At 37.4% G+C, this 25,074-nt stretch overlaps 1 protein-coding gene and 2 long non-coding RNA genes across 4 annotated transcripts in view; 2 read left to right on the forward strand and 1 right to left on the reverse strand.

The window, feature by feature from the left end:
* The window catches only part of LOC130049997 (uncharacterized), a 26,718-nt gene extending 7,636 nt beyond the window's left edge, over positions 1-19,082 (forward strand). Inside the window, exons 2-8 of one of the 2 annotated variants that reach the window (XR_008798344.1) lie at positions 451-1,242; positions 2,460-2,568; positions 7,776-7,826; positions 7,982-8,132; positions 9,336-10,089; positions 15,478-15,581; positions 18,964-19,082. This is a non-coding gene — a long non-coding RNA (uncharacterized LOC130049997). Of the gene's footprint in view, positions 1-450; positions 1,243-2,459; positions 2,569-7,775; positions 8,133-9,335; positions 10,090-15,477; positions 15,582-18,963 lie in introns of both variants that reach the window. The other variant, XR_008798343.1, reaches the window with a different exon arrangement.
* Positions 19,083-19,112: 30 nt separating this feature from the next.
* Positions 19,113-21,667, reverse strand: LOC130049992 (uncharacterized). Its single transcript, XM_056148245.1, has 2 exons — positions 21,595-21,667; positions 19,113-21,366 (listed from the first exon to the last, which is right to left on the reverse strand). The coding sequence occupies exon 2, from the start codon at positions 21,333-21,335 to the stop codon at positions 19,689-19,691; it is 1,647 nt and encodes a 548-aa protein (XP_056004220.1). The 5' UTR covers positions 21,336-21,366; positions 21,595-21,667; the 3' UTR covers positions 19,113-19,688.
* On the forward strand, positions 20,138-24,655 carry LOC130049999 (uncharacterized). The gene is made up of 2 exons (XR_008798348.1): positions 20,138-20,220; positions 24,560-24,655. It is a non-coding gene; the product is annotated as an uncharacterized LOC130049999 (long non-coding RNA).
* The last annotated feature ends 419 nt before the right edge of the window (positions 24,656-25,074 follow it).

Here is a 25,074-nt window from a genome sequence, read left to right on the forward strand (position 1 = left end):
GTCAGAAATTAAATTGATTGCAACTGTGATGTGTTTGGTTTCATTAAATACTGTTGAATAAAATGAAGATAATTTAATATGATGTACTGGACGGACTAGTGAAATGTTTTGCGGACTAGTGAACATCAACAGTGACTAGTCCGTACGGACTAGTGCTTGAAAAAGTTAATTTCGAACCCTGGGGTGGGGGGAGGGGGTGTCATCATGGTTTGCATTACCGGAAGAGCCAAGGGAATAGATTCATAAGTAGTTCTTATTTTTAGATGTGAAAAAAAAAAAAGATTTAAGAAATAATGTTTTTGATCCGGCCGAATTCCATCAATTTTTTTGCGTTTTTATTATTTTTCTTAATCACTCTGTGTCTAAAGAAAAATGCAAAAGTAAAGGAAGAACCTCAGTCTTGATAAGGCATTTTCATGGTTGATATAGAGATTGCAAAATGTTTTGCAGAATTTGTGAGGCCAATCAGCCAGCAACGTCCACCATTTCTGGACACCCGTTGTCCGATTTCACCACGACCTGGTGTACATCTTTCAAATGTGGAACTGTGACTATTCACGGTAACAGTAAGATACACGTCTTGTCCGTGACTGCATTATTAGCAGTAAGTCGAGCGAGGCAACTGTTGCAGCTAATTTTCACAGACAATTACAAACTCGGGATGTAGTGTTCTTATTGATGCTGGTACTGATTGTTCAGTAAAATATCCAACAAAAGTAGAAGCTCTTATTCGCATAAGCAGTGAAGGCCCACTTATTAGGGCCCCGCATGAAATGCGGGAAGCCCTATAGTAATCACATTGTCCGTCCGTTCGACCGTCCGTCTGTCTGTCCATCAACACTTTCTTTGTGACACGATAACTCAAACAGTTTTTATCGTACAGTTTTCAAATTTTGTGTATGTGTATATATTTGTTTGTTTTTTTTAATGTAATATAAAAAATGCTTCATGTTACATGTATATTGAATTAAAACACGTCATTCCCAGTCAACAACTTTCGATCGGGATCGGAATACGAAATAAAATTTCCTATATCCGGTTGCAAAGTGAAACTGCTTCATGCTTCAAGTTATTGAATCATGTAGCAATTGCACGTTACACATTAGAGAACTGTTCCTTTTGATAAAGAAAGTCACAAAATAGATACAAAATGAGTGTACCTTATTCATTACTGTTACCGAGCTTTCGTCGGTGAAAATCTCGAAATGGCGTGTTTTGCTGCGCTTCGTCCACATTTTCTATGTGAGTATTTTGATATTTGCTTATGCATTTTTTGCGCATACATGGTATGTCTCGGCTAGGAATAATGGAAACTTTCTCACCTATGTATGTAAAGACATATTAATCTCTGTTTTTAAAAATGTAGAACACTTTTATCAAATGACAATGTGTTTGAAAACGCTTAGAGCCCCGATGTCAGAATTTCCTTTTCCAAGACATCAATATGTCAAATTCATAATCCTTTTCGAATAGTATGAACCATATTTTGTACCAGTTATCCATTTTGGGTCCCCTATTACAATGGGATTTTGTTGCACTCTGTTGTGTTTGAGTGGATGTCATGAGTGTGTCAAACAGAAGTAATTTAAATTGCATATAAGTCTCTCAAAAATATGCTTCATGATTCCTTTTTCACAAATTGGCATTCCAATGTCTCTTTATATATTATTAATTCTAACATATATACCAGCCCCAAACATTGCTATATCAAATACAGATGTCACTTTCCTCTAATAACCCTCGGCGGGGCCCTTGCTGACCGTGTCAGTTTTCTGGTTGAGGACTTTAAAGTAAATCCTTGTGTGGAACACTGGGTTTTCTTCCCCAGAAGCGTACTGTAAAATATACAGGATGGCCCAATGCAATACAACTTTTGCCAGAGTAAATACTTGACTTGTTAGCATCCAGCATGTTTCACAGCACATTTCTATTCAGTTTAAAAATAAAACAAACAAATCGCATACATGGGTGTTGATTTTTTTCTTGAAAGATATTCAAATTAAAAAAAAAACTTGTAGACCTTATTTACAAAATCTTTTACCATGGCGAGTAGAAATTTTGAACATGGTGACTAGAAATATGAAAATGGCGACCAGAAATTTTTCTAGGTGGCCATTTTGCGACCTGATAGTAGATGTGACTTGGAGCACTGTTTTGAATATGAATTCTTTATCATGTTTATGGCAAGACCTTGTTATACTTTGGTGTTGACCCTGAACAACAGCAGAGCCAATGTGGCTCAGGTGAGCGATGTGGCCACTGGGCCTCTTGTTTATATTGTTATGTTTTTACATTCATCGGGATCTTGTTCCATGGTAGGGCATATGCATATCTAGATGTAGTAGATGAAACGCAGTTCATTATTCTAATATTTCAAGCTCTTTAATCGCAATAGGAACATACTATTGAAAATATATATCAAATCTGTTCATTAATCATGTGAGTTTTTTCCCCTATAGGTGGTGACTGAAGTCTGGTCAGTCGGCAGGCAGCAGTACTCAATTTACCGCATTCCTACAATCCAACTGAAATTACGGGTATTCAGAATCGGCCTTCAAACAGTTGATGGTAAGTAGAATTACAAACAGGATTCAGAAGTCTGACTCTTTATAAGTAATTAAGATAAAGATATTGTTATACATGTATATACAGGTTTTGTTTTATGTTGCATGTATTTTTTGGCAAAAATGGGGACCTATACTTGATGCTTTTCAGCTCACCTGAGCCAAAGGCTCAAGTAAACTTTTCTGATCAAAGGACCAGAGCCACAAAGTACTAAAATTGCCCCTTTCACCAAAATAAATGAGACTTTCACAGTTGATGCTCTAGGATTTATAGGTCATAGAACAATTTATTTTATAACAATATCTTTTCTAGTTTTCGTTTTACAGTCGTTTAAACTTTGTGTTGTTTTTCAACAGAAAAACTATATAACGTCATGATGTTGACGTTATGAGAATCACAGTGTAATACACAAATAATGGATGCATAGGTTAATATATATTTTTGGGGCTTATTCTAATTGTAAATCACAACTGTTAAAATACTAGGAACTTGTATATTTTCTATCACGATGTTTAAATTTGTGATATATTGCCCCCCCCCCCCCCCCCCCCCTTCCCACTACATAACACTACAATTTTTTCCCCGCTGTATTGGACATAATTGAAAAATCGTGATCAAAAATTAAAATTCCTTGCAGTGAAAGGACCACAGCAAACAGTATTGTTTTACCGTCTATCTTAAAGACGAGTTTATATTTTCAAGTTGCATATATCTATTTGTATCAACTTCCATTAAAATTGATATAATTGAGGATAAAAAAAAAAGAGAGACAACTGTATAATTTTGATTAAACTTGAGTTATTATAGTAACTAATTACAAAAATGGAGTTTTAAAACTATTTTTTTAAAAATAAAACACGGTGGACCTTGAAAATTGTCGGCACATCTGAAGTCTTAATTTTCTGAGCGAGGTAGACATTTAAGTCCACGGAGATCTGACATCTGTGCCTCCTTCGTGCCACCGTGCACCTTCGTGTGATAAAAAAAAAATACTAAGCGAAATATTAGTGGGTGAAAATTAAAACGTATAAAACGGCGACTTGTATATATTCATATCATTTAATGATATATATTATTGTAAATTTAAAATAGTAATTTAATTTTTAAAAATGTACCTTCACTGTCTATCTTTAAAGAATTACCATACTGATTTGATAACTTACTTAAATTGTTTACATGTTGGAGTTTGCTATTCGAAACAATTCATCTTAATTACCCTTAACTTATGACGTCCATTCTGTATTAACTTTCCACGTTTATATGTTTGAAGCAGATATAGAGTGGACAGTGTCACTAAATGGATTTTAATTATCTCTAAGTAGAAACCTCAACATGTTTGTAAATCGGGATTATTTCTTGTATATAGATATATCAAGATATTGATATATATCCGTATGCAGACTTCCCCGCAGACGTTCACACCTTTATGAAACGCCCAAATTCTCGACATCCCGTACACAAACACCTGTACGTGTTAGTCGCACATTGTTTCACAGCACGAGCAGCACGAGTTCACCAAGAGAAGGACCATTTGACTTTGAAAATGAACAAACGAATATCACATGGTATAAATTGACATTGATTTCAATTTGTTAAATAGCATGAATTATATCAGCTCAAAGAAATGTGGACCATAAAATGACAAGTAAAAGCATTGGTTTATTTGTGCGATTATTTTAAAAGATTGACATTTATATTAGTGCACCACATGTATTTTAATGTATAATTTTCATTGTAATTAAGAATATTAGATGATTTAGATCCGCTGTCTACATGTTTACAGGTAGTGTAGAAATATCAAAAAGTGTACAGTTGACAACGCGATTGAAATAAGAATGCGGACAATTTTTTGTTTATTCAGTGACTCACGAACTTACCCGTCTTCTGAATGAAAGTTATAGAACATACTATTTTTTTATATCAGTTATAACACCCGAAAATGGGGGCAAAAATCATCTTCGCTTGCCATGGGTTTTGGGTCGATTCTGCTCTTTGTGGGCTGAACACATTTTGCTATCGAAGATGGAAATTTTCTTTAAAATGCCTAGATTGTCCGCTTGCATAAACATGTATTACGGTGGTAAAAAAAAAGTCTAGTAAATCCAATGAAGTTGTAGTAATATAGATTTTATATTTATTTCATTTTTGACTGAGAGGGCGTTAGATAGCTAGGCACGTAACATCGGTTTAAAAAAGGGAGGGGGGGGGGCAGTCTTAACATGGAAAAAAGAGAAATTAAATATATCAGAATGAAGTGGAATGGTTAATTAATAAGAATAATATTGTACATTTAAGATTTGATTAAACTTCCCGTACCTGTATACAATTACTGGTGTGCTCTCTCTCTCTCTCTCTCTCTCTCTCTCTCTCTCTCTCTCTCAGTCATAGATTCAGTACTGTTGTATAGCGTGTATGAATAGAAGCAACTAAAATGCAAATCGTCAAATAATGTTGTCTATATATATTTGTGTGTGAACTAACTGCATTTGAAACCGATATTTTAAAACATCCTTACAGTAGACTTGGATGGGTCCATGTGGCGATCTATCCACTGCACACTTAAAGAAATTGAATTTGGGAGGGGGATTGGGACAGTTTGAGTGGATGAAAACCACCACCGCCACCACACACATGTACACAATTTAAGGTTTTGAAGATTGGACAATTTAAGCACAATTTCCTGTTGCTATTGTAGGCTGGATTATTAAATTAAGATATATTTATTGGCACAACACATGTCCAGTTTATTAATTGGCAAAACATATATAATATAGCATTCAGTCCGTCTGTCATAATTTAATTTTACTTGTATCACGCAAGTTGATTTGTTGAGCACGCTGAAAAAAATATTTGTTTATATTGTTTAAATGTAACTTGGCATTGGGACACACCTCCTTGACAACCAAGACGACACTATTTTTCCTTTTCTAATTTTACATTGGACAATGGAACACTGATACGTTGATAGGCCTTCGAACTAGGCCATGAAATTGAAAATCAACGAAATCAAACATGCACAATTTATAAATACTGTACTGTCTTAAACCCCCCCCCCCCCAAACAAAAAAACAAAACGCACAGTCTTTGTTTAGAAGTAAAGTTACATAAAAATAGAAAATAAAAAACTCATGACATGTACAACGATATCATATGTGAAATCAAAACAAAACAAAACCAGTATATCGAGTATTTTCATATGGGGGTTACTTGATCCGCCTATCGAAGCATAAAATGCGTCATGAATATCTTACAACAGATGACGTCATGTCTCATCGATAACATGTGGATCGCTATCTATGAATTGCTTACATAATTTACTGTCGGATTTAACTGGCGGCAATGCTGCATGCTATGGTAAGTCATGTTGTAGTTTAAATCTGTTATTTTGAATTCCTTTTTGCCTGACCAGGTCATGCTAATATTCAGCCCGAAACTTGGATGTACTGTAAATCAAAGAAGGACTTGCTCCCAATGTACGTAAAGTTAGGTTAAATAAAACAGTTATTTCAAATGTTGACAGTCTGAAGCTGCGTAGTAACACTTTTGTAAAATAAATAGAGCAAAAATTATTCGATATGATATCAGTACCATACAAGAACACTTGCGTGAAGCCTGAATATTTTCCGATATCCCAAAGTGAAAGAAGACGCCGCGCCATGTTCATTTCAGTCACTAGGCCTAACAGTTTCGGTAACTGTCGTTTCATTCAATGATAATGTTTATGATAATGATGTAAAACTACCAAAATTGTACACAGTTTTTAAGCAACGATGCAATGAAGATGTATTGTGAACGACTTTAAAAGATGAAAACAACTAGGTATTGAAAATGAACATCTATAGTAAAAGGACAAAACAAGCTGCAACCGAAAACTATTATTAAGTGAGGGAATTTCCCTTGCTTTAAAAATAAACACCGAACTAAAATGACCTATGTACATATACATGACACGAAATAAAAAACGTAGTTTCCTTCTCCATAAGATACTTAAACCAGCCATATTTTCTGTAAAATTCAAGTTTACCACCACTAGCGCATTATAACCGTAATATTTTTCAGCAATCCGGAATATCGTTTTTAAAAAAAATAAAAATAGTGCTCATAGCTCGCCCTAAAATATTTTTGCATTTATGGTCAATTGAAAAGGTGTATATTATAAAAATACTTTAAATATTTTGGGCGAGATGAAACCAGTATGACAAAACCTTTACAAAATAACCAGTTTTTGGTGGAAAATGACCGAAATCGGTACCATATCCGGTTCTAGTATGTATACAGCTTTAGTTGTGCTCCTATTTTTAAAATCTAATATGTTTTTTTAAGCCCCGGATTCTGATACATATTTATAACACCAATACTCCTATTCAACACTTACTTTCATTTTTATATATTTTAAGGGCCATAATATGGGGTTTGTGGCTCTGGTCCTTTTGTTCGTTGTCTGTCGTCATCGTAAACTTTTCACATTTTCGACTTCTCAAGAACCGCTACGCCAATTTCAACCAAACTTGCCACAATGCATCCTTAAGTGAAGGGCTTTCAAGTTTGTTCAAATGAAGGGCCATGTCCCTTTCAAAGGGAAGACAATCGCAAAAATGCAAAAATAGGGTGGGGTCATTTAAAAATTTTCTTCTCAAGAACCACTGGTCCAGAAAAGCTGAGATTGACATGAAAGCTTCCTGACATAATGCAGATTCAAGTTTGTTCAAAGCATGGCCCCCCGGTGGTTGGATGGGGCCACAATAGGGGGTCAAAGTTTTACATACAAATATATAGGATAAATCTTTCAAAATCTTCCTCTCAAGAACCACTGAGCCAGAAAAGCTGAGATGTACTTCAAAGCTTCCTGATATAATACAGATTCAAGTTAGTTAAAATCAAGGCCCCCGGGGGTTGGATGGGGCTACAATAGGGGATCAAATTTTTAAATGCCAATATATAGAAAAATCTTTAAAAATCTTCTCAAGGACCACTGAGCCAAAAAAAGCTGATATTTACCTGAAAGCTTTCTGACATATTTCAGATTTCAGTTTGATCAAATCATAGCCGCAGGGGTAGGATGGGGTCACAAGTTTTGCATACAAATATATAGGGAAAATCTTTAAATGTGAGCCAAGGTGGCTCAGGTGAGCGATGTGGCCCTGGGCCTCTTGCTGAACTCATGTTTATGCTCTTGGACTAGTGACAGGTGTCAATGGTTTTTTTTTCAGAAGCCAGCCCTGGTAGATGGAATCTGCCGCTTGACCAGCAGCACTGTCCAGGTCAGTGGTTACCTATTGCTCTAGACAAGGGTGTCACATGGAGACTCATTTTTCCTGATGGTCTTGACGTTCACTAGCTGGCAATATTTGTGACTCATATTAGCCTCATTTACATTCTGAAGTTTAATTCATAACATATTGCTGGATATTTGTAGAGACAGTGGTTGATGCTGGATATATGACTTTTCCTCAGCCCATCATTACCTGCTGGAGTGCTGGTAGAGGCTGAACGCTTTAATAAATATAACTGTGATCTTGCTGAGATGTAGTAATCCATGGGAATTTTCCAAAGAAGATTCAAGAGAAGTATTCAATTATATAAGTTCAGACTGTAGAGAGCATGAAAGCAGATATTACAGTTATCTCCCTTAGACTAGATGAATTACAATGCAACACTTTCAAATCATCTAAGTTTAGAGTTATAATGCTGTTTGAATTCTCTGAATTTGGCTACGGTTACTAGTTAAAGACATAACCACATGTATTGCCTCAGTTTACTTACAATTATAATATATACCTATAAGTATAAATTGTCATTCTCTTAATTTTGTATAATTTGTGGAATTTATGAAAATTGCATGATCACTGTTCATTATCTTCCCTTTATATTACCAGTATATTCTCTGTACCTGACTCACCAGGAATGCATTGTTAGGTCACCTTAGTCACTCAGGTGAACGTTTGCTATTGTCATCTGTCGATTGTATATATGGATTCGTTTAACACCCCCCTCAACAAAATTTCACTCATGGAGACATCATCAATTGCGGCGAAGGGCTGCAAAATTTAGGTCTATGCTCGGCGCTTATGGCCTTTGAGCAGGGAGGGATTTTTATCTTGCCACAAAACATTCTTGGGAAAAGGGGATTCATGTTTGTTCAAATGAAGCAACGTGTCAACTTGAAAGGGGAAATTTAATACAGTGAAACTTCTCCAAATCGACCCCTCAGAAAACCATTCCTCTCTGAATATCGCCCAATTCTTAAAGTCTCTGTAGGAATCTTAACATATCCTTTCAAAGAAATTCATATAGTCCAAAATGTGACTTATCGAGATTTCCGCCATTTTTGACAAGGGACTTCTGGGATGATCCTCAGTTAAAGGTTCAGATTTAGCTCGGATTATTCTGTGCTCTTTAGTCATTGGAGCGTGCAGTATGAGCCAGAGCACTGCGCTCACTATTAATATGCAAGTAGCTGCATTTAATTCAAATTGAAGTTGAACGCAAGGACCCCAGGGGTAGGGTGGGGGCACAATATGAAATCAGAGTTTTATATGGTAATATGCAGAAAATTTATTAAAACAAAGACTGTTCAAGAGTAGCAGGGCCACACTAAATCATATCCAAATGCAAATGTCCCCAAGTTGTGTGAAAACAAGGTTTTTTTATGACCCTAACTAAGGATGGGGTGGAATTGTTTTTGTCCTGTCTGTCTGAAATTTTAACTTTCCTCATAACTTTTAAATAATGACCAATGGGGCTCTCATATTTGCATTCTTTTTTTATAGCCATAAAGTCTTTCACTTCGTGACCTTGACATTAGAGTTTCATCTACTGACCGGTTTAGGTAGGACTTTCACATTTTGTATACATATAATGACCTGAACGTTTTACAGAATAGTCATATTGGTATTGAGGCATTCCTGTGTTGTGTGAATTTAAGTTTGCTTTATGTCGTGAACTTAGGGGCTAGATGGGGCCACAAAATAGTGTCAACATATTTCATAGGAATAATGATTGAAAATACAAAAAAAAAATTGAAAATCAAAACAGCTGACCAAGAGCAAGGTGACTCGGGTGAGTGATGTGGCCTAAAGGCTTCTTTGGGATTAAACTCTAAGGTTATAAAGTATGTTTCTAACAATTTATCTGAAATTATTTGTATGTGTTGATTTTGGGGTCCAAAAAGTCAAGGTCACTACTGGACTTCATAGAAAAGCTAGTATAAATTCATTACGGAAGCATATGCCCTGCGTTGCAGAGTTCTTATTCATATTCTATCATGAAACAGAAAACAAAGTCGCTTGACAAAATTCTCTTCCAAAAATTTACTGAGCATTTTCAACTTGCAGACAATTTTACTTGCCTGTCTGATTTCTGGTGATTCCAGCACTCAATGCTACTTTGGTTTTTCAGCTTTCTGGACCTTAAAAGATGTTGACACCCTGCTGATGGAGCAGATCCTATTTCTTAGAAGCAGAAAGCAGTTCTCTTACCATCAGATCTGATCCATTTTTGGATATAGCCTTTTGTATGGAGCTGGTAATTTTGTTTTCCTTTTTAGTTCACTTGAAATCTAAGCTCATATGAGCTTTTTTTATCTCCCCTTATCTGTGGTCCATCCGTCCTTTCTTATGTAAACTTTTATGATCCCCAAAAAATTTGAGGAGCATTAATACATTCCCTGTCATGTCTGTTCCACCTCATATCTCCTAAACTTTTTCATCAGAAATTGATCAAATTGATCACAAATGTTCAGGTAAGGACTTGTGGACCAAAGTCTATCAAGGTCATTGTGGAAAGGCCAAGGTCGATCAGATAATAAAAGTTCCTTATTTCAACAGTTTTTGATTCCCATCTCCTAAACCATTCATCAGAAATTGATCAGCAATAGTTCTTGGGACGGGACATTTGGTTCAAGGTCATTTTTGAAAAGTCAAGGACACTCAGAACATGTACTTTATAGAAGGAAAAAATGCTTATTTCAACTGTTTTAGCTCACCTGATTCTGATCGCCTGTTGTCCGTCATCTGTCTATCCGTCGGTAAACTTTTTACATTTTTGACTTCCTCTCCAGAACCACTGGCCAATTTCAAACCAAACTTGGGGTAAAAGCATCCTTGGGTGAAGATCATTTAAGTTTGTTCAAATGAAGGGCCATGCCCCCTTCAAAGGAAATGATCACAAAAATGCTAAAATAGGGTGGGGTCATTTAAAAAGTTCTTCTCAAGAATCACTGGGCTAGAAGAGTTGAAATTTACATCAAAGCTTTCTAACAGTACAAATTTAATTTTGTTCAAACCAAAACCCACAGGAGTAGGGTAGGGCCACAATAGGGGATCAAAGTTTTACATGCGAATATATAGGTACGGTTTTTGAAAATCTTCTTCTCATGAACCCCTGTGCCAGGAAAGTACAAATTTACATGAAAGTTTTCTGACATAATGCAGATTAAAGTTTGTAAAAATCATGGGCCAAGGTGACTCGGGTGAGCGATGTGGCCCATGAGCCTCTTGTTGAATAGCCTTTGATCACATATCACACAAGTAAGGGGGGAGATCAAACGTTCAATGTTTCACAAAAAACTAAATTCAAATAGTTTTCACCAAGACCCCCCCCCCCTTTAGAATGTTGAAACTAATTGATTAACAAGTATAATCATACGATTATAAATAACACTCTGTGTAATTTTCTACTTTTTATTCACAATTGAAAGTGCACATTAAAACTATTAGATGTTTATTAAAATGTAATGTTATTATGTGGTTTTTAACAATAGCTTAATTGTCATTTTTCTCTTTCCACTAAAGTGTAATCAATGTTGGATGACAGGAACTTATGGGTTATTTTATCCCCCCTCCCCCTAACTATTTGAATTTATTTTTTTAACCAACATTGATCTTTTGATACTTGCCCCTAAGTAACAGGCAAATTGAAGGCTCTAGTTAGCTTTTCTGATTAAAACTTTCTGTTGTGTGTCATTTGCGTCGTTGTAAACTTTTCAAATTTTCATTTTCTTCAGAACAACTTGGCCAATTTCAAACAAATAATATTTGGGTGATGGGGATTCAAGTTTGGTCTAATGAGGGGCAACATCCTTCTCCAAGGGAAGATAATAGTGAAATTACACTGACAAATTTTAAAATCTTCTCCAGAACTCAAGGGCCAATTTCAATCAAACTTGGTAAAAATCATCCTTGGATGAATGGGATTTACATTTGTTCAAATGAAGGGCTGTGCCCCCTTCAAAGGAGAGATAATGCCGAAAATGCAAAAATAGGGTGGTGTCATTTAAAAACCTTCTCCTCAAGAATCACTAAGCTGGAAGAGCTGAAATGTACACGTAAGCTCTCTGCCATAGTACAGATTCAAGTTTTGTGAAAATCATGGCCCCAGGGGCCAGGGATAGGTTAGGAACAGAAAAGGGGATCAAAGTTTACATGCAAATATATTGGGAAAATCTTTAAAAATCTTCTTGTCAAGAACCACTGGGCCAAACAAGTTCAAATTTACATGACAGCTTTTATATGTTGTATGTATATTTCCTGTGGCAAGACAGTTCATTTTATATCGTGACCTTTGACCTTGTGACCTTCAACTAGGATTTTGGTCTACTTTTGAAACATAATCTATCAAATATATTTGGATCCATTTTAGGTGGGGCTTTCATTTTTAGCTCACCTGAACCGAAGCTTCAAGTGAGCTTTTCTGATTACATTTTGTCCGTCGTCCGTCCGTCTGTAAACTTTTCACACTTTCGACTTCTTCTCCAGAACCCAAAGGCCAAATTCAACCAAACTTGTCACAAAGCATCCTTGGGTGAAGGGGATTCAGATTTGTTCAAATGAAGGGCCATGCCCTTTTTCAAGGGGAGATAATTAAGAGTATGTGAAATTCTGGTGGCATCTTTTAAAAATCTTCTTCTCAAGAACCACTGGGCCAGAAAGGATGAAATTTATAGACAAGCTTTATTAGGAAGTGCAGATTCTAAATTGTTAAAATCATGGCCCCCGGGGATTGGATGGGGCCACAATAGGGGATCCAAGTTTTACATACAAATATATAGCAAGGTTTGACATTTACTTTTTTGAGCACTAGACCAATCGGGCTACTTCAAATGATTTTTACTAGACCTGACCTTACATCCACTAGCCCCGACCAACTTTCCAGAAAGACGTTAACTGATAGTTTCTCCATATTTAGATACCGGTACTTAATTTAAGTTACAAACGTTAAGTTTGAACTAAAACATATTTAATTGTCTCCAAAAAATCTTTAAGCTTGTCATTTATTTGATGCTTTTATTTTCCAAACACATTTTCTGTTTCTTTAAATTTTACCGGCATGGAAATCATCTAGTCCATTTAGAATAAAATGACCTAAACTGTTTTTGTTTTAAATTTCTATTTCATAATCCCTATTGTGAGTCTTCCCAACCTTTTCATTTTTTTCTCTCTTGGGACATCTTTCCTTGAGGACGAGAAGGCATATGCGACTGCGAAAAAAGGTCCCAGATGCGGCAGCACGTCATAATGAGAAATCGGCGATGGAAATCTCTAGATGTTTGCGTCACAATAAAAATATATAGAGACAATCCTGCACATATATCAACACCGAAAAAGGGTTGTTCATGACGTAATTTATTAATTAGATAAACACTTTCTTATAGATATTTAATTCAATTAAACTCTTTTTTTTAATGAAAATGAATTCAATTTATATATATTTATCCGAAACATAACTTTACACATATATTAACATTGTGTAAATGTCGTAAAACATCACACTCGACTTATTTATTAGAACTGTAGAGTTTTGTGTCTTCACGCGGATCAGACTTGCTCTCAAACTCTTTGCAGTTATTTTTTTTTTTCTTTTTAGCTAAGAATAAAATATCTTGTGGTTTAAAGTAAAGTTTGTTGTTTATTTTTAAACATGACCAGTCGGACTAGTAAATAGACATTTTACCCGACCGGACCTAACATTTAGTAGACTCGGTCGGTCGGACGTGCCTTAGTGTCAAACCCTGTATAGGACCAATCTTTAAAAATCTTCTTCTCAAGAACCACTGAGCCAAAAAAGCTGAGATTTATATGAAAGCTTCCTGATATAGTGCAGATTCTAAATTGTTAAAATCATGGCCCCCGGGGGTCGGATGGGGCCACAAGGGGGGATCAAAGTTTAACATACAAATCTATAGGAAAAATCTTTAAAAATTTTCTTCTGAAGAACCACTAAGCAAGAGAAGCTGAGATTTATATGAAAGCTTCCTGATATAGTGCAGATTCTAAATTGTCAAAATCATGGCCCCCCCGGAGTCGGATGGGGCCACAATAGGGGATCAAAATTTTACATACAAATATATAGGAAAAATCTTTAAAAATCTTCTTCTCAAGAACCACTGAGCCAGAAAAGCTGAGATTTATATGAAGGCTTTCTGATATAGTGCAGATTAAGGTTTGTAAAAATCATGGTCCCTGGGGGTCAGATGGGGCCACAAGGGGGATCAAAGTTTTACATAGAAATATATAGGGAAAATCTTTAAAAATCTTCTTCTCAAGAACCACTGAGCCAGAGAAGCTGATATTTACATGAAATCTTTCTGACATAATGCAGATTCAAGTTTGTTGAAATCCTGGCCCCCGGGGGTTAGATGGGGCCACAATAGGGGATCAAATTTTTACATACAAATATATAGGGATAATCCTTAAAAATCTTCTTCCCAAGAACCACTGAGCCAGAAAAGCTGATATTTACATGAAAGCTTCCTAACATAGTGTAGAGTTAAGTTTGTTCAAATCATGGCCCCCTGGGGTAGGATGGGGCCACAATAGGGGATCCAAGTTTTACATACAAATATATAGGAAAAATCTTTAAAAATATTCTTCTCAAGAACCACTGAGCCAGAAAAGCTGATATTTACATGAAAGATTTTTGACATAATGCAGATTCAAGTTTGTTCAGATCATGGCCCATGGGGGTAGGATGGGGCCACAAGGGGGGATCAAAGTTTTACATACAAATATATAGGAAAAATCTTTAAAAATCTTCTTCTCAAGAACTAGTGGGCCAAAGAAGTTCAAATTTACATGAAAGCTTTCTGACATAGTGTAGATTCAAGTTTTCAAAAACCATTGTCTTCAGGGGTAGGTTGGCGCCATAATAGGGACTACGTTTTTGCATGCAAATATATATGGAAAGTCTTCTGATATGGACCACTTTAAGGTGACTCAGGTGAGCGATATGGCCCATGGGCCTCTTGTTTGTATATAGATTCTTTATGGAAAAACCTTATTTTGTGAAGTTTGACCTTAACCTGGGAGTTCGATCATTCTGACGTATTCAATATCTCCTGAACATATTTTGTATTTAAATTTTTATGACAATACCTATTTTTTCATACTATAACCTTTGACTTTGTGACCTTGAAATTTGACCTTATTTCAAGGAAATGTAACCTACCAAATATTTTCAATAGTATTCAAGGTAGGGCTTTCATATTTTGTTTATAGGTTCTTGTTGACAAAACGACCTTGTGGTACAATCACATTTGATCTTTTGACCTCCACCTACTTTCCAAAAAAATGGCCTAGTTAATATCTTCTAAACTATTTAAGGAAAAAGCTTTCATATTTTGTGTATAGATTTTTATGGCAAGACTTTGATTTAGTGTTTGACATTATGACCTAAATCTACTTTTAATAAGAATCTGACCTCTTAATTATCTCCTGAACTATTTAAGATAGAGCTTTCATAGAACTTCTAGGACTCAGTATTCATACATGTGCACTGGTTTGGTCTCATTTTGATACATTCAGTATCATTGTATCAATCTTTTGAGTATAAATTTGTGATCTAAAAGCATGATATAATGGTGTAAAGGATCAGTTTGTGGTTAACCAATATTTGATGTGAGAATAAATATTGTAGGGTAACGGTTACTGGAGACATGCTGTTGATTGATGAGGATAATTTTCCCGAGACTCTGACATATTGCAAGACCTGGATAGCTCTACTGGTGTTCAAAATGCCAGGTTTGTTAATGGAATTACATGTAAATGTTCCATGGAATGTCAGATTTGTTAATGGATTTACATGTGAAATGTTCCATGTAATGGCCAGGGCCATATGTAATATACAATTAATATTTTTAATGAAACTCAGGTGACTTATTGCAATTGGTCTACATCCGTTGTCATGCGTTGCCTGTCGTGTTAGGTGTGTTAACATCTTCAAGACAACGGAGAAATAAATTGTAAATTTCGGAATTCCTGGACTCCTGTGGCTTTAGGGGCGGGGCAAAAACTGCCCAAATTTGACCAATTTTCAAAAAATCTTCTTTACGACTATACATGTGTAAGAAAAACTCAATGCATAGGGATGTAGAGCAGGAAAGCCTCTATCAAAATTGTAAATTTCATGATCCCTGGGGTAGGGGTTCTGACCTCAGGGCGATGCCAAACATGTTATATAGTATTGGTGTGTAAAACACTTAAATGACATCTTCTTAAGTGCTGTTGAACCTTTCTTGTCAGCGGAACTCCTCTGAGAACACTCAGCATCATTTTGTGAATCTTTGTAGTTAATAGAAACATGCTGTGTAGATGTGCATATTCCCAGGAAATTCTGATTGTCGCTTTTGAACTTAGAATTTCAAGTACGTCTGTCCTGTTGTTGTCAGTACAATTCCTCAGAGATCGCTTAGCAGAATTTGATGAAAATTTGTAGTTAATAAGGACACACTGTGTAGATGTGCATATTCCCAGAAAATTCTGATTCAATTATTTTTCTTGGAGTTATGCCCCTTTTGAATTTTGAGCCCGTCTGTGCTGTTCTTGCAGTAATGCATAGCATTGCCATTCATTATGTGAGACATTGTTAAGCAATGTTGGAGCGTGGGGTATGTGAACTTGATCACTTTTACTTTCTTTCATTAGTCAGGTGCTCTAACCATTGAACAACCATGACGGGTCTATCCGAAACCCCTGTATTACTAGTCACGTGCTCCAGTCATTGAGCTACCGTGACCGGTTTATCTGAGACCCCTGTATGAGTCAGATATTTTAACCATTGAGCTACCATGACCAGTCTATCAGAGATCCCTGTATTACAAGTCAGGTGCTCTAACCATTGAGCTACAGTGACCGGTCTATCAAAGACCCCTGTATTATTAGTCAGGTGATCTAACAATTGAGCTACCATGACCGGTCTATCAGAGACCCCAGTTGCACTATTCAGGTGCTCTAACCATTGAGCTACCATGACCGGTCTATCTGAGACCCCTGTATTACTAATCAAGTGCTCTAACTATTGAGCTACTGTGACTGGTCTATTGGAGACCTTTGTATTACTAGTCAGGTGCTCTAACCATTGAGCTACCATGACCGGTTTATCCGAAACCCCTGTATTAGTAGTCACATGCTCCAGTCATTGAGCTACTGTGACCGGTTTATCCTAGACCCCTGAGCTACCAAAAAAAAAAGAACAACTATTGAGCTACCGTATGACCAGTCTATCTGAGATCCCAGTATTACTAGTCAGGTGCTCTAACCATTGAGCTACCATGACTGGTCTATCAGAGACCCCTGTATTACTAGTCAGTTGCTTTAAGCATTGAGCTACCATGACCGGTCTATCGGAGACCCCTGTTGTACTAGTCAGGTGCTCTAATCATTGACCTACCGTGATTAGTTTATCGTAGACCCTTGTATTAATATTCAGGTGCTCTAACCATTGAGCTACCATGACCGGTCTATCAGAGATCCCTGTATTACTAGTCAAATGATCTAACAATTGAGCTACCATGACCGGTGTATCAGAGACCCATGTTGTACAAGTCAGGTGCTCTAACCATTGAGCTACCGTGACCGGTCTATCGGAGACCCTTGTATTACTAGTCAGGTGTTCTAACCATTCAGCTACCATGACCGGTCTATCAGAGACCCCTGTTGTACTAGTCAGTTGCTTTAACCATTGAGCTACCGTGACTGGTCTATCGGAGACCCTTATATTACTAGTCAGGTGTTCTAACCATTGAGCTACCATGACCGGTCTATCAGAGATCCCTATTGTACTAGTCAGGTGCTCTAACAATTGAGCTACCATAACTGGTCTATCAGAGACCCCTGTATTACTAGTCAGTTGCTTTAACCATTGAGCTACCGTGAGCGGTCTATCCGAGACCCCTGTATTACTAGTCAGGTGTTCTAACCATTGAGCTACCGTGACCAGTCTATGAGACCCCTGTATTACTAGTTAGGTGCCCAGTTTTTCAGAGACCCCTGTATTACAAACCATGTGCTTCGTGCTTAGAACATCTGACTAGTAATACACGGGTCTCTGATAGACCGGCCACTGTAGCTCAATAGTTAAAGCACCTGATTAGTAATACACGGGTCTCTGATACACCGGCCACTGTAGCTCAATAGTTAAAACACCTGATTAGTAATACACGGGTCTCTGATACACCGACCACTGTAGCTCAATAGTTAGAACACCTGATTAGTAATACACGGGTCTCTGATAGACCGGTCACTGTACCTCAATAGTTAGAGCACCTGATTAGTAATACAGGGGTCTCTGATACACCGGCCACTGTAGCTCAATAGTTAGAGCACCTGATTAGTAATACAGGGGTCTCTTTTAGACCGGTCACCATAGCTCAATAGTTAGAACACCTGATTAGTAATACACAGGTCTCTGATAGACCAGTCACTGTAGCTCAATAGTTAGAACACCTGATTAGTAATACACGGGTCTCTGATAGACCAGTCACTGTAGCTCAATAGTTAGAACACCTGATTAGTAATACAGGGGTCTATGATAGACCGGCCACTGTAGCTCAATAGTTAGAACACCTGATTAGTAATACACGGGTCTCTGATAGACCAGTCGCTGTAGCTCAATAGTTAGAACACCTGATTAGTAATACAGGGGTCTCTGTTAGACCGGTCACTGTAGATCAATAGTTAGAACACCTGATTAGTAATACAGGGGTCTCTGATGGACCGGTCACTGTAGCTCAATAGTTAGAGCACCTGATTAGTAATACAGGGGTCTCTGATAGACCGGTCACTGTAGCTCAATAGTTAGAGCACCTGATTAGTAATACAGGGGTCTCTGTTAGACCGGTCACTGTAGCTCAATAGTTAGAGCACCTGATTAGTAATACAGGGGTCTCTGTTAGACCGGTCACTGTAGCTCAATAGTTAGAGCACCTGACTAGTTATACAGGGGTCTCGGATTTGATTTCCAGTTGAACCACGAGTTTTCTCCTTCCTGTTACATTTACATATATATAAACATGTAAATATACCACACTGTAATAGACTGGACATTTTGTAAGATAATTAAGTTCTGAAATACAGACAATTGTTGACAATACAGTTAGATATAATTACACTTTTTGTTTTGTAGGACTGTGGAGTGTTGTGATGTTATTGATGGTCAACAGAAGACTGTGACCTTGAATCTGAAGATCTGTGATGAAGACTGGACGTTTGGGGTCACTCTCTGTTACAGTACTACAAATCTAAGCAAGTACTCAGTAATAATGTAAGACTGAACTCTGTATCATGTTTATCTAATATATACATTGTAAAATCAAACACATATTGAAATACATAATTAACAAACAGAATAATTAGTAGTTTATCACACACAAACAAGTATATGTGTACTTGTATAGATGTACTATAATTCAAGGCTACACACAAAATACTGACAAAGTGACTTAGTACATCACAAGAACTGATTTACCTTTATTTACATTTCATGATTAACATGTGTCTAATTGTATATAGATAATTAACTAGGAACACAATCTAATTATTAATTAGTATACTAAGATTAGATATAATAATACAGATATTGTAAGATATAATTACTAAACAGCAGTGAGAGACTAATGTTCTATCAGTTAAACTCACAAACACAAGTACATGTTAATTACACATCACAGACACAGGGCTGTAATTAACACGGAGCTGTAATTAACACAGGGCTGTAATTAACACGGGGCTGTAATCAACAAACAGATGTAATCAACACAAAGATGCTATTAACACTGTGTTTAGATGTGTAATGAACAGGGTTTTTAGATGTGTAATTAACACTGTAGAGTTGTGTAATTAACACTGTGTTTATAGATATTGGATTTTCTTCACTGTAGCAGTGTAACGCTCAGCCACAAAGAGGTTGTCTCTGATGTCCACACATAAACCCCATGGAGTGTCTAAATCACAGTGAATGTAACGGAGGAACTGTCCGTCCTGATCTAGGATGTGGATACGGTTATAGTTATTGTCTGCTGTCAGGATGTGACTCTGGCTGTCTGTAGTGATGCCGACTGGAGTAAATGGTTGCTTGGTATTAGAGGGATGACCAGTGTATCTAAATCGGAGTTTTCCTGACTGATTGACCACCACTACTGCTCTAGCTACACAGTCAGCCACACAGATATCCAGGTTCTTGTTCTCACTGATGGATTTATAGTAACCAGATGAGTAGAGAGGATGACCCTGATCATCAAACTGAATGCTTTGTTTCTCTGTGGAGCCGGAGTAACGCACGACTTTGTATTGTTTTCTATCATCACTGTACATGATAACCAGGAGATCATCAGAGGCGGTACAGCAGACAGAGCGAGGGTACCACCCCTGTAGTGTGATCACGGTCTGTATCTGTTTATTCTTAATTAAGTTAACAGTTCTATAGTCAGTATAAACAAGATCTCCGTCCCGTGTCACTGCTATGTCTGATGGTGGTATCCCTGACTTGGTTTGTATTGATGTCAGTAGTTCACTCTGGAGGTTGAGCAGCTTCATTGTTTCGTTATCCCCGCGTGTCCAGACTTGATCTTCACTCAGACAGCTAACACTGTATAGTGTATACCCAGTGTCTATGGTGGCGGTGACGCGCGGCTCATCAAGCAGTGGTTTGACTGGAGGAGACGATACAGCTTCTGCTGACTTCATTGTGTCGCCATGTTCTGTGTTAATGGATAATGGCGACAGAGAACCAAACATTTCATTGAGCTGATCTTTGTTTATTTTCTGAGCAGACAAACTGGGTACTGTAACTCGGACTTTAGGCGGTAATGTTCTAAATTCGGAATTCCTAGATTTGTAAGTAGAGGTTAAGGAGACGTCATTTGATTTTAGGATTGATTTCAAGTCGGACATGATCTGTTTGAGTTCAGTAATTTTCTGTGTGATTTCATCTGTATTTTTATTCAGGGTAGATAGGTGTTTGTTTTTCATCTCCTGAATGTCGGATTTCCGCTGGTTGACAATGGCGGTGATCTCCCTGTGTAAGATTTCTCCTTGTTGATCGGCAATTGTTGTTAGTTCTCCGTAATTCGTTTCTAACTGGGCTTTCTCAGTGTGGACATCGGACGCCATTTCTTCATATCGCGGGTAAATTCTGGTCTCGACTTCGTCCAGATCTTTCTGTAAACTTTCTGTTTTAGCGCTGAGTTTTTCCAGAATATCTGATGTATCGTGACCTTCATGTTTACTTGAGGAGACGCAGGTAGAACAGACAGGAAGGTCACATTTCTCACAGTAATGTTTACAGAGTTCGTCGGCGTGGTCTGGACATGTTGAGTAGTTAAGAGATTTTCTGTATTTATAGAGCACGACTTTGTGTCTTATAGACGAATCCGAGAGGTGCTTCCCAACACAGGTCTGGCATAGATTTATATCACAACGTTCACAGTGACTCTGTAGGTGGGCAGTTTTACAGAGGTCACACAATAGGATAATCTGGGCTCTGCGGAACGGGTCCATTTCTGATGTCCAGGGTCACATGAGGAGTTCACTGTTAATTAAATTAGGGAATCTTAATTAAAGAGTTTGACTTATTGAAACACATGACCAGCTAGAATTACAGTATGTTATATAAACTGGATCACTTATATACCAGACATGAATGTATTGAATTACCCTCCCCCCCCCCCTTTTTTTTCCAGAAATGTATGAGATTATTATGAAAATGAGCAGATCTATCTAATTGATCACACAAATATGGATATTAAATTTGTCTCACCTGAAAATTCAACATGGCCTCCCTGTTATATCGACCTTCCGTCTAGTCCTGTGATTGAATGCCTGTGCGGTGCGTCAGCCTGTATACACTATCTATTTAGTTTTAAAGTTTGTTTTGACCTAGTTCATACTGGGTAGCGATGTCAACATTGACGTCACAAGATAGAATTGTTTCACTCTATGTAAAATAGAATCCCTTCATTGTTGTCCACGTACAGTATCAATTGCGCCTTGGGGGGGGGGGGGGGGGGGGGTATATAATAATCACTACTACTGTCTCAGTTTGGACAAAGTTTTATATAGAGACAACACCTGATTTAGGTGAAGCACTTACGGACGTAGCATTGAGGGCTGTTTATCGTGCCAAAGACTAGTTTGCATTGAGGGTTGTTTATCTGCCAAAGACTAGTTTGCATTGAGGGTTGTTTATCATGACAATGCTGGCGCGACGTTGTAAATTTCTTCTCGCTATCATCTAGTGTAAAATTCCAAACCAACTTACATGTATGTGAGTGACGTGTGACTTTCACAGAAATAAACAAAGTTCTGTTGAGCGCTTAGTGAAGGACATTGTATTGTTAATTAAAACAAAACATTATAAACATTTAGAGGCTAAATCAAACGTCTGACAGCCTCGCATAGTAATATTAAATTAATTATCATTTACTCCCTGTATCATAAATAAATAAAATTAATCACACTGACCTAATTCTACCCAATGGATAGATAGATTGATTGATTAATTGATTGATGTTTTCCGCCACACTCAACAATTTTTCAGTTATCTGGTGGCGCCCAGTTTTTATTGGTGGAAGAGAGAACCCAGATACAATGTACCTGGGAAGAGACCACCGACCTTCCGCAAGTAAACTGGGAAACTTTCTCACCGGCGCGAGCGATTTGAACCCGCACCGACAGAGGTGAGAGGCCGTGTGATTTTGAGCGCGATGCTCTAACCACTCGGCCACGGATGCCCATCCCAATGGACAGAAAGAAAGATAGATAGATAGATATCAATTGACGGTTACACATTCCCAGGTCAATATGGTTTACAACATAATATTATACAGGTAAATTATTCCCCGCGTATCGACCTGTATCCTTCTGATCACCTGTAGTACCACGGTGGCGGATCTAGAGGGAGTTAACAAGTGGAAGTTGAATTTTTAGAACTGAATAAATATCTTATTAAGAAACCCCAAGCCATTTTTTTTTTCAAATTTATAACACGACATCGCAGTTAGATAGGGATGAAATAGTCTGTATCATTGCGATAATCATAAAACTACATACTTATATAACTATTACTGTATTTTGACAATAAACTTAACGCGCTAATCAGAATTTTACAGACTTTTCTGTATACTGACAATAAACTTAACACGCTAAGCAGAATTTTACAGACTTTTTTGATACTGACAATAAACTTTTTATGCTCGGCAGAATTTTACAGACTTTTCTGTATACTGACAATAAACTTTTTATGCTCGGCAGAATTTTACAGACTTCTCTGTATACGGACAATAAACTTAACGCGCTAATCAGAATTTTACAGACTTTTCTGTATACGGACAATAAACTTAACTCGCTAAGCAGAATTTTACAGACTTTTCTGTATACGGACAATAAACTTAACACGCTAAGCAGAATTTTACAGACTTTTCTGTATACGGACAATAAACTTGACACGCTAAGCTGATTTTTACAGACTTTTTCTGTTTACTGCCAATAAACTTAACACGCTAAACAGATTGATTGATTGAATATTTTACGTCGTTCTCGAGAATATTGTACTCATATGGAGACGTCACCACTGCCAGTGAAGGGCTGCAACACTTGGGCCTATGCTCGGCGCTTATGGTCATTGATCAGGGAGGGATCTTTATCGTGCCACACCTGCTGCGACACGGAACCTCGGTTTTTTGCGGTCTCATCGGCAGGACCGTAGCGGAATTTTACAAACTTTTCTGTATACTGACAATAAACTTAAAACGCTCGGCAGAATTTTGCAGACTTTAGGAGATTCTCACATCTATAATACTTGTTTTTATACCGATTGTTAGGACGTTCTTGGCTGATTTTTACTACGGATAACTCCGGGATATGGGGCTGACGGCGGGTGTGACCGGTCGACAGGGGATGCTCACTCCTCCTAGGTACTTGATTCCATCTCTGGTATATCCAGGGATCCGTGTTTGCACATCTCTCTATTTTCAATTTTGTATTGCTTGTATAGTGGTTTTGAGATTGATCACTGTTCATTGTCTTCACCTTTCACTTAATTTTTTTTTTTCACCTAATTTGGGGGGGGGGGGGGTATATTGTGTAGGCGTCCCTCTCGAGAATTTCTCACTGTATAGTATAGAGATATTACCATTGCCGATGAAGGGCAGTGAAATTTGGGCCTATGCTCGGACCTTATGATCTTTGCTGTGACGCGGGGCCTCAGTTTTTGCGTTCTTATCCGAATGACCGCTTCATTTAGTCACCGTTTACGACAAGCTAGGGATCTATTCTATCTAGGATCCTCACGGACTGGGGGGGGGGGGGGGGGGGGGGCTGAAATGATATGCGTCTTTGATTTCGGAAATGTAAATATAGAGCGAATTAGAAATGATCGGAAATCATATATCCGTGATTGAAGATGTCGTTTTAATGGCCCACAAAGTTTTTTTTTTAAATTCAACAATTTCAATCCACACGCCAGCTATTTCTTTTATCAGTGAATAAGATTGCATTGCTTATTGAAAGCATTGTCTTACCAGAGGGCTCGTCACTCAAGCTTTCACTTACATATTATTCATTCCCTGCAAATGCAAAGCTTACCTGTGTACAGGTAAACAATAGGTAAATTACCTGTGTAGTTTTGAAGTTTGAGTGAAGCTTGCATCACGCACCCTCTAGTGAGGAAATGACACGAAATACGTTACATGTTTTTGTATTATTACTCTTTTTTTCTGTTGTAGATTGAGTTGAGTGGAACAATGAACCTCCGGATATCTATGTACATTTACACGTGTAGGATTAAACTTCTGTTGTACTTGCGTATGTGAGTTTATCCTGTATTGGGTGTTTGAGTTTTATTTCATAAATAGTTTAGGAATATAGTGTCAGCTCAGTATCTTAAGAACCCTTTGCTTGACAGATATTAAACCTGGTGCACTCGTACAATTTGAGGAGAAAATGACCCCTATTGATTTTGAGGCTATGTGGTCAAAGGTTAAGTGTCAAACTGGACATAGGAATATACTGTCAGCTCAATTTCTTGAGAATCCTTTAATTGACAGACATCGAACTTGGTACACTGTTACATCTTCAGAAGAAGATGACCCCAATTGAATTTGAGGTCACATGGTCAAGGGTCAAACTGGACATAATAGTATACTGACCACTCAATATCTTGAGAAACCTTTGCTCGACAGACATCAAACTTAGTACATTGGTATATCTTCAGGAGAAGATGACCCCTATTGATTTTGAG

The sequence above is a fragment of the Ostrea edulis genome, chromosome 9 (assembly GCF_947568905.1).
Source record: "Ostrea edulis chromosome 9, xbOstEdul1.1, whole genome shotgun sequence".
In the NCBI taxonomy this organism is placed as follows: domain Eukaryota; kingdom Metazoa; phylum Mollusca; class Bivalvia; order Ostreida; family Ostreidae; genus Ostrea; species Ostrea edulis.